Below are 11458 nucleotides of genomic sequence, written 5' to 3'. Positions count from 1 at the left end.
CTAATAATGAGCTCTTGTTAAACCACATTAACATCAGAAATGGTTATTCTAACAAAAAAAAAATATCAAACCATAGTATATTGTTTAAAACAACCTGCTTTCAAGTAAAATTATTTACATTTCTTTGAATAACATTACCGATCTTTGCTCCATTAGGTATTACAGTGCCACAATAATACGGATGTCCGGTGTCCGGGGGGATGGACCAAGCACCATTTGGTTGTCAGCCTTTACGGCAGCAGTTAATTTCGTTACAACATGGGCTATTCTTGGTGGAGAGGATTGGTAGAAGAGCGCTAACACTTGGCAGTCTTATAGGTTTAACATAAAAGCAAATTATTTAAATTTTTCATAGTGAGTCTTGACTTTCAGTTTGAGAGCAATAAATTCAGTGAACTTTTGACTAAACAAACTCTTCGATTCAAAATGTTACTTAATCTCATGAATACTCAACATAAACATGTTCAATGTGTCATTGAGGTGATTTTGTCAAAGTAGTATTGCTGTCAAAAGTTAATTCATACTGACTTTGTTTTAGGGGCAATTGTGAGTCTAGCTTGGTTAGCCATTGGGTTTCAACTCTCTGCAATGAACACGACTCCTATTACGCTAAGAGAACAGACTGCAACGATTTCCAAATGTCAAACATATTTGTGAGTCAGGGTCCACATGTCAAACTTTTTTGAAACTAAGGGTCCACTGATTGGCGAAATATGGAAGAGAAAACTGACTTGATCAGGACACTTTGGGAAATGATTAACAGGAATGTACTAAAATCGTATATAGTTTAGCTGAATAAAACAGGGCCCAAGATTATATCTTAAAGAAAGAAGAAGCAAACTTTTAAAAAAAAATCTTGAATATTACTTGCCATGGTAAATTAAGACTTTGATTTCATTTGAAGTCTCTAAAAAATGGGAGTTTCTTAATATTTTAGATTTTTTTTAATTTGCATCATTAACATCCAAAATACGTCCAAAAATATATACCAATCCAGGCATCTAATTTTGGTTTGCTTCATCCATCCTTAAGATTGCTTTAATTATATGTATAATATCATACATAATTTTTCTGAGACGGGTTCTACTGTCTTCAGAAAAAATTAAAGAATCAATTTCATTTTACTTCTCCTTGTGGCGCTTCACAATATTCATTTCCTACAAGTGTGTGGTTCTAATATTTTACAGAGACTGTAATTCATGCATGCGGGACTTAAACTGTGGCTACTGTTACATTGACTCTGACAATGGACCAGAAAATGGGACGTGCTTGAGAGCAAACTATGATGAGCCTTTTAAGGCTGTAGCTGGTCGGTGTAACGATACTCATTTAGAAGGAGATCTTACGTGGGCTTATGACTACTGTCCTACAAAGTTTTACTGGATGCCAATGATAGGCCTGGTTGCTTACCTCATGTTCTTTGCTCCAGGTAATCATGCTTTAATTCTTTTTTTTTTTTCAAAAGACGTTTTATTTAATAAAGCATAAATTGCGGGACAAAATTGAACAATGAAGACATTTCAATGGACATTTGTCTTATTTCTCTCTCTTATCGGAGTATCAATGAACATTAAGTTATGTCTTTTACTGCAGTTTTGAATGAATTCATCTAAAAGCAAGTACATGTAATTATGAAGTAAATAAATTACATTTTAGGTATGGGACCAATGCCTTGGACAATCAATTCAGAAATTTACCCTTCCTGGGCTAGAAGCGCGGGCAATGCGGCGTCCACATTCACAAACTGGACAGTTAACCTCGCCATGTCTATGTCTTTTTTAAGCTTAACTCAAGCACTCACACGGTTTGGTATGAAACTTTTTTTTTAAAATTTTACCAAGTAACTTGAATTTTGATATAGAAGATATCATGACTATTACTTTATTACATATGTAAAAGCAGTATTAAAATCATAGGCGTCGGAAGCAAATTGAAAGGGGGGAGGGGCTAAGCCAACAAAAAAAGGTAAACCCTAATTTTCAGTACCAATAATATATATTTGCAAAAAAAGTGTGCGTGTGTGTGGGGGGGGGGGGGGTTAGTTCCGACGCCTATGAAAAGGTTTATGTTATCTTTAGGTCAAGGACAGATAATTTTTTTAAATGTCTCCTTTAACCAATTTAAAACCTTTTTTTGAAAGGCACATTTTGGCTGTATAGCGGACTTGCTTTAATTGGCCTTATTGTGTTGGTGTTATTCCTACCTGAAACCAAAGGAAAAACTCTTGAAGAAGTGGAAGGTTTGTTTGCAAGACCTTGGTGTGGTACAGGCCCCAAAATTGACTATAACGTGGAAAATATACAGTATGTTCACATACGTGGACTAAATAGAGACGGCAGGGAGTCTGAAATTGATTCACCAGACTGAGAATGTTTGAGCAGCTCTGTTATTGCATTAACCGTTATGGAAAGTACAATATCTTGATTGATGAGATGAGAAAGACCAAAGGCATCACAAACCGCTATCAAAAAAAATCGTTGGATTTTGCGATCGTAGATGAAAGATGTAGATGAAATATAATCACTGTGAATTTATGAGACAAGTGTAAATGACATAACTAGAAATTAATTGAAACAAATCACGTGATACAGGAATAACAGAACAAGTTTAAACAATTTCCCACCCCTTTTCAATTGGTGCACCTGAAAAACAAGAAATGCATTTATTTAATCTAAATTCAGCATTTTTATTTCTATAAATTTCATGTAATAAATATACTAGAGCCTTTAACTAATTTACAATTGTTAATTAGTAGGCATGTTGTCATTATCAAATTGAAAATTGTAAATAAGTTAAAGACACTAGGATTGAAAAGTACAATGCAAATGTTTTTATATTAAACAATTTATTGTTATATTAAGCTCGTTTACTGATTTTTTAACAAACTGAGTTAAATTTAAATCTTTTTCCTGGATCGAAGATGATAAGTTTGTTTTACATCATTTTGATCAGTGTTTTCTAAATGAAGGTCAGACGCCACGCTATGGAAGCTGTCCTGGCTCTCTGGGTCCTCTAATTTACAATCACAGCCGTCAGGAAGCAGCTCACACTGTATCCCCACGGACACGCCATTAATCACATCAGTTTCCATTCCAGTGCTGGTGACGTAAATCTCAGTCTGACATTCTTTGGAAGATCGCAATACAAATAATTCACTACATTTACATTTCTTGTCATTTGTTGAGGATGACATTTGATGGCACGATTCAGTATTGTCCGTGATTTGTAAAGCTGTTCCTAAGGTTATATCACTCTCCCCTGAGTCAGATAGATTAGCATTTCTCTTGATTTCATTATTACAGTGAAAGTATGCATTACCTGTCTCTTCCTTGATAACAGCGGCATCTTGTACTGAAGAACCGAAATCTTCAGATGGCTGCTGTATTGAGTTCTGTACTTTGCTGTTTGATTGAAGCTTGGGAAGAGAAAATTGGTCTTCGGCATGCTGGGTTTGATTTTGATTTATACATACTGATAAATCATTTTCTTTATGACTGTCTGCACCAAATTCAGTTACTTTGTAATGTTCAACATATTTTTCTAGCTTGGCTGCTGCTGCTTTCAGCACTGTCAAAGCATCATACTTCTTCTCGGTGAGGTCCTCCATTTTACCAATCTGTAGTAAATAAAACAAAGATATAAGATAAAAAATCCTATAGATCTTTGTCTTCGAAAGGTGTTTGTTCCCTCTCGAGAATTTTTCATTTAAATATGGAAACATCACTAATTCTGGTGGAGGACTGCAAATTTAGACCAAACTTCGACGCTTGGGGTCATTGAGCAGTGATCTTTTTCGCGCAAGTCTTTATTTTAAATGATTACATCATAAAAAAGAAATAAATCTGGACTTAAAACATAAAAATGTGCTGTTATTATACTGACTCAGTTGTCATTAAAGAATAAATAAAGCAATGATGTTTACCCTCTATTTACCTTTCTTTTGACTGGAATTTATTGCCGTGATTTAATTTTAACTATTATATATTAATTTGAATTAGTTAAAAAAAAAAAAAAACATTTGTTTAACACCATATTCCTTTGAATAATAAAACAACTCTTTCCAACATGATAAAGCAACAGTCAAGATTGACTATGGATAATACATGTATTACATTAAACAGACCAATTGTGGCAAAATTTCTTTACAAAAGTGAACGAGTCAGTCTTTTGGAAAGAGCGTACAGATTAAAAGGATCAGGATATGGTATCTATGAACAATTCCCCAGCGCTATTGAGGAACGTAGGAAACAAATTTACCCTATCATGAAGCAGCTACGAAATCAAGGACACAGAACAAAGCTTGTAAAAGATCGTCTATATGTAAATGATAAACCATATAGGACCGACAATGTCAACTTTGGGCAAGCACAGCTAATGGGAGGGCAGTCTACGCAACTACAACAAAGAAACGCAGTCGTACGACCTACTGACACAAACGTTCAGCCACTGGATAGACACTCGCGTTCAACGGATACAAATATGCGACCCATGGAAACACACTTACAAGGTAGGACAGACATATTCATCCTAAGGAAACACGCGCGACAGATACAGATAGGCACACGCGTCCGATGGACACACATTCAACAGCATTAGACAGTTATGCGCGACCGAAGGAAACAAATACACCATATATGAATGTACAAAGGCGATCTTATGAAGCACGTGTGGAGAGATATCCTCAGCCCCAAAGAGATATGCATCAGCATCCATATAATGGAGAGGTACATAACTCGCGCACAAGTCATTATGACGGCGGACAGCAGCCTTACAGCGGTAGTCATACTCAGTTTTCGGATCAAGGTAGAGAGTACAGTTCGGTGGTATCGAGCGCGAATGCAGCTGGTGGGCATTCTGGTTACTAGGACAGGTCCGGGAGTAGAAACCCCAACTTATCTGTTATATCCTGGAATGTTAACAAAGGTTTAAAAACTAAGTTGGGCGATCTTGAATTTGTTGATATTATAAAAGCGTATGATATAATCATTTTGTTAGAATGTTGGATAACAAATAATGATCATTTGGCATTACAATGTTATGATAGTTACACTTTTCCAAGAACAAGTGGAAAAGGAGGTGGTGTTGTAATTTTTGTTAAAAGCATTTTGGATATAAAAATATCGGTAGCTGATCAATTTTGTAACTCCGTGGTGTGGCTACAAGTTGAAAATAAGTTGAACGTGCATTGTAAACCAGTCTTTATTGCTGCATGTTACATACCGCCAGAAAACAGTGTATTCTATAAAAAAGAAAATGTTGATTTTTTTCAATATCTTGAAGAATCTTATTCTGATTTTTACCACAAAGGTTGCGTATATGTCACAGGCGATTTTAATGCTAGATGTGGAAATCTAGAAGATTTTATTCTAAACGATGTATTGGAAGAATCGTTAGCGAATAATATACAGTTTTTGGTAAACTACGACACGACGCATGCAAACGAAATTGGTAGATCTAGTATGGATAAAGAAATTAATAATTTTGGTAAAAAATTGATAAATTTGTGTCAAACTACAGGATTACGCATTGCTAATGGTAGAATGGAAAATGATTGTAATGGCAATATTACTTTTTTTAATGCAAACGGTACAAGCACTATAGATTATTTATTGACGGACATGAATACATTAGATACTGTTTTTAATTTCCAGACGGGGAAATTTAATATTTTTTCTGACCATGCACCTCTTACTTTTGTCATAAAAACTAATTTCTTAAATATATGTGTCGAGTATACTGAAAATACCAAAATAGGTAATGAATATGAATCTAGGATTTTATGTAAATCAGTCAAATGGAAAGAAGGTTCTGATCTTGATGCTATTAGTACAATAAGAGAAAGTCAGGATGTTTTTCTTTCATATGTCGATAAATCATTCAATACACAAGATGAGGTAGATATCTCTGTGGAGAATTTCAGTAAGACATTGTGTGATATCATGACACCTTTTTGTAAAGTCACTGACGGTCTTGTACAAACAGATCGGAAAATAGGTAATGATAAACCCTGGTTTAATGACATCTGTAAGTCTAAATATAAAGACTATAAAGGAAGTCTACACATATTTAATACTAATAAATGTTCTGTGAATAGAAACTCACTTTGTGATAAGAGACGTGATTTTAAAAAAACTGCAAAGAAATATAGGCACATCTATGAAAGATACCAGGGAAATAACATGGAATATTTAAGAAAGCATAACCCAAGACAATTTTTTAAGTTATCTAAGAATAACAAAAAACTAGAAAATGATATAACAGCAGATCAATTTTTTGAACATTTTAAGAGTGTTTTTGAGAACAAGAACGAATCTAACGTTGCTGACGACAGTGTTGAACACCCCTCAACTTCGTGTTATGAGGAACTAGATACGTGTATATCGGAATTAGAAGTTGAGAAAGCAATTTTGAAACTCAAATGTAACAAGAGTAACGCAGATGATGGTGTAATTAATGATTTTTTTATTAAATGTAAAGAAGTTATGATTCCTATTCTATGTAAATTATTTAACAATATTTTTGATTCTGGTATGTATCCAGATAACTGGTCAAAGGGATGCATTGTACCAATTTTCAAAAAGGGCGATTTACATGACCCAAATAATTACAGAGGCATAACTTTGGTTAGCTGTCTAGCGAAATTATTTACGTGTATTTTGAATAATAGATTGTTAGAATGGGACCAAAAATATAATATTATTACAGACGCTCAGTTTGGTTTTAAGCCAGGTGCAAGTACAATTGACGCTATTTTTATTTTACAAAGTTTAATTAACAAGACATTGAGAAACAAAAAGAGATTATATTGTTGCTTTGTAGATTATTCAAAAGCTTTTGATTTAATTGACAGATCTAAGTTATGGTACAAGATACAAACAGAGGGTATACAAGGAAAAATGTTACGTATTATTAAGTCGTTATATAAGAATGTTAGGGCCTGTATAAAACACCAAGGTACATTGACTGACACATTTCGTATATCTGCGGGTGTTCTGCAGGGGGAAATATTATCGCCTGTATTATTTTCCATGTATCTAAATGATTTTGAACGACATGTTATTGAAAATAATTGTGCTTCAGTTGAACTTCAAATGATTAATTTGTTTTTAATAATGTACGCAGATGATACAGTTTTAATAGCGGAATCAGTTGAAAGTTTACAAGAAATGTTAAACACTCTGTATAGCTATACAAAAGAATGGAATTCAACTGTAAATGTACAAAAAACGAAAATTGTAGTTTTTAGAAATGGAAAGCATGTAAGAGATGAAGAAAAATGGACATATGATGGTAAAAATGTGGAAGTTGTAAATCAATTTAATTATTTAGGATTATTATTTAACTATAATGGTAAATTCTTATCTACACAGAAGCACTGTGCAACACAAGGTAACAAGGCATTGTTTAGTATTTATAATAAGATGAAAGATTTAAATTTCAATGTTGAGACTCAGATCAATGTTTTTGATACTTATGTTAAAAGTGTGTTATGCTATGGAGCTGAAATTTGGGGTTTTCATAAAGGTCCAGATGTTGAAAGAGTACATATTAATTTTTGTAAAAGAATACTTGGTGTAAGAAAAAATACCTGCAATAGTGCTGTTTATTATGAGTTAGGTAGAATACCACTAGATATATACACAAAGCGCAGATTATTAAAATATTGGTTAAAATTAAGAAAAAGTAATAATTGTATTTTGAGTGTATGTTATCAAGATATGGTAGAGAATAAAGATCCCTGGGTTATGAGTATAAAAAATGAAATGTACACTCTAGGTTTTGCTGACTTGTTTCATAGTAATCAAAAAGATAGCATTTTATTAGACATAACATACAATAGAATGTGTGACGTTTTTAAACAGAAGGCTATATCTGATATATGTAAATCACCAAAATGTATGTTATATAAGCATTTAGTTAATTATTTTTGTTTACAAGGTTATATAAAGAAACCCATCCATGTAAAATATAGAAAAGCAATTTCATGTCTAAGACTTTCAGCACATAATTTAAAGATTGAAACTGGAAGATACGAGAACTTGATAAGGAGTGATAGGAAATGTGTTCTGTGTAATTTAAATGATATTGAAGACGAATTTCATTTTTTATTCATTTGTCCAGTTTTTCACGATTTAAGAAACAAATTCATCAAACATTACTACTCCCAAAGACCAAGTGTCTTCAAGTTAATACAATTATTCTGTAGTACAAATACCAAAGATGTAAATCAGTTAGGGAAATATATATATCATGCTAATAAATTACGAATGGAATGTTTAAATCAATTAGCTATATAATAAAATGTATGTATTACTAGTTGGTAAGTTTATAACATGTTATTGTACTTTGTATGTAATTGATAAATACAATGTTGTACTCATGATGCTTATGGGATGTACGTCCCACGGAATAAAGAACTGAACTGAACTACATTAAATGATGTTGACTGCGCCAGAATTCATACGCCTATGATTCATCATTAAAATTAAATTTATATCATGGAAACTAATTTGTACAAAACATTCAGTTTAATATAAATAATACCTGTAATTGATAGGTAATATAAAAAAGTTAATTCAAGAAAACTGTTTTTTCTAGTAAAACTAATTATCCCCTCGCACGCCAGTATGTGTTTGTGTGTGTCTGTTAGTCTGTGCTTGTGCCAAACGGAAGTGACGCTTTTTGAGTCGGGGATCAATATGAAATACTTTATTTACAGATATGCGTTAATTGCTAAGGGATCTCAGCTTTGCATTGCCCTTATTGTCCCCCGCTTCACACTGAATGTTGATTCGGTCTGTCTGCTTAGCTGTCTGTATTTCTGTCTGTCTGTAACACTTTCGTTTCCGAGCGATAACTTGAGATTTTGCGATGAAATTTTACACAACGACTACCACTGGCCTAAGAAAGCCCCTATTGATTTTGAGGTCAAAAGGTCAAAAGTCAAGGTAATAATTTCTGTTTTATCACTTTCGTTTCCACCCGATATCTCGAGAAGCCTTTGAACTTCTGCAGTGATATTCCCATACCAATTTACGAGGGCTGTTCAATAAATAATGTCCTGAACTGTATGACATATAATACAGATATCATATGACATTAAGCTTGACTTTCTCTCATTATTGAATCTTTAAAATTGATAACAGTTAATGTTGACCACTTTTCATCACATAGTTTCATTGTGGGTAACTGGAAAACAACATTATGGCTATTCGAGACATTGCAATAAATATGAATGGTAAAGAATCAGTAAACTAGAGTGAAAATAAAAGCTACATTAAAGCTGCTGTTAAACTTGTTAAAAATCCCAAAGAGATATTCAGTGAAATATGTGACATTTACAGCAACCAATGCCTGCTGTTTTATAGACAAATGAGCAGGTGGATTTCAATGATAAAAAATATATAATGGGCATCAAAAATGGGTACCTTCCTTGCCAACTAAAAATTATAACAACTTATGAATTGTTTGCCAAATTTCAACAAATAATATTTGATGATGTATGATTGACTTTAAGAAACATAACAAATTTGATAGACATTTCGGGAGTAGTTTACGCTGTTTTTTAAGAAACTTTTGACGTTAAAAAAGCTCACCCTATATTTTGAAAAATGAGTGAAAACGACAGCTTGTACGAATGTCTTAACAATTATTTTAAAATATCAGTAATTGTAGTTATCTACGTTTGTTTGATATTCAGACAGATAATGGAACTTGAATCTCTTGCTTAAAACCCTCAAAACAAAATTTACCACAAGATGTACTTGATAGAAACAGCGAAGGTCTGACAAGAGCAAAGAATTGCAAGAGCACAAAGACAGATTTATATGCAATTTTCTTAAATATTAGTGGTATTGTTGTTCAAATTCGTTTTCGGGGAGACAGTTTAATTTCTGGAGGAGTCTAAAAAGCAAATTTTTTGCAAAAAAAATCGAAAGGTTTGTTAGAGAAAGGACCCAGAATCAGGAATCCACTACATTAAATTTCTTCATGACAGCGTCCAAACCCGCACGCCCTGAAGAGTAAAGGGTTTTTCAGGATAAACAGAAAGTTAATGTTTTTTCACATTACCAATATTCGCCAGATCTTTGATCTTTTGACTTGTTTCTATTTTCCAAACTTGAAAAAACACATTTGATTTCAGAAGGAAGAAACAAATCCAGGAAATCATTGGATCTGCCATTTTCCAGTATACTAAGGGTCATACCCAAAAATGAGTTCTAAAAACAATCAGAAATTGGATAAAAAATGTTATGGACATGTGTTTTAATTAAAAGAGATTAATAAGTTAAATCATGAAGACTAAATCATTGAAAAGCGTCTATTGCTTCTTTCCGAGCACCGAGGACATTATTCATTGAACAGCCCTCGTAGAAGTCGAAAGATAAAAATCGTAAATTTATTCAGACATTCTGTATGTGTGTGAAACTTTCATTTCCGGACGAAGCTTATGAGTTTTTGCCATTAATTCTTTAACATAACTCCCTATGGCCCTGTCTGCCCCCCCCCTTAGATCTGTGTATGCTCTTCTTTTTCTTTCCCTTTAGTGGGGAACACAAAATCTCTGAATCAACTTGTTTTTACTTGATTCTACTATTTGACTTAAAGCTGGAAAAAAGAATTAATTTTCTTTCAGACAACGGTTACGGGTCTGGTCAGAAACTTATGTGGAAAACATATATATTGTTTTACTTATGGGTACTTAGTAGTCAACTACACACAAAGCATCGGAAACATGTATTTTGAATTACATTCCTTGAAATCTGTTTAATACAAATGAAATATCTGTTCAACTGAATTCCTACAGAAAGCATCAAACATTAGCTACAGCATCAGATTTTTGCTTCAACACTTCCATTCATTCTCCTGAATTGTTACAAGTATCATCTACAATCATTATTGATATCATGCATCCTTCATGGTATCAAACATGCAAGTCTTCCAAATACAGATCTAGACTAAGGAAAGATTACACATACATCAAAAGCTTAAAACTGATACAGATTAACCGCAATCTTCCATAAATCAGCATCAGAAACCTTAATGCAAATCCATTACGAAATAAAATTCTTAAATCTCCATATGTATAATTATGTATATGTAATACAACAGTCTGAATTTCTTATGTAATATTGTGTCTTGATTTGATGTATATTTTTTTGTCATTTTTAATGATTTTTCTAATATATTCATATGTAAAACTTCGATAGGCCATATAATGGCAGCACCCTTCCCCCGGGTTCATGATTTGAACAAACTTGAATCTACACTACCTGCGGATGATTCCACATGAGTTTTTTTTAGCTCTACTGGTCAGAGACCAGAAGAGCTTATGCGATAGTAATGCGTCCGGCGTCCGTCCGTCTGTCTGTAAACAATTTTTCAAAATGCTACTCCTCCTCCAGTTTTGGTCTGATTTCAATATAACTTGGCACATAAGTAGACTACACTAAGATAC

At 33.3% G+C, this 11458-nt stretch overlaps 1 protein-coding gene across 1 annotated transcript; it reads left to right on the top strand.

Annotated features, from left to right (window-relative positions):
- Positions 1 to 200: 200 nt before the first annotated feature.
- Positions 201 to 2791, top strand: LOC134249309 (proton myo-inositol cotransporter-like). Its single transcript, XM_062731671.1, has 5 exons — positions 201 to 318; positions 539 to 653; positions 1188 to 1429; positions 1657 to 1809; positions 2141 to 2791. The coding sequence occupies exons 1-5, from the start codon at positions 201 to 203 to the stop codon at positions 2365 to 2367; spliced, it is 855 nt and encodes a 284-aa protein (XP_062587655.1). The 3' UTR covers positions 2368 to 2791.
- The last annotated feature ends 8667 nt before the right edge of the window (positions 2792 to 11458 follow it).

This window comes from Saccostrea cucullata, unplaced genomic scaffold, assembly GCF_032062105.1.
Source record: "Saccostrea cucullata isolate Sc308-1 unplaced genomic scaffold, CSIRO_AGI_Scuc_v1 ctg17343, whole genome shotgun sequence".
NCBI lineage: Eukaryota > Metazoa > Mollusca > Bivalvia > Ostreida > Ostreidae > Saccostrea > Saccostrea cuccullata.
Note: the sequence above shows the minus strand (reverse complement) of the source record. Positions and strands in the feature narration are given on the sequence as shown.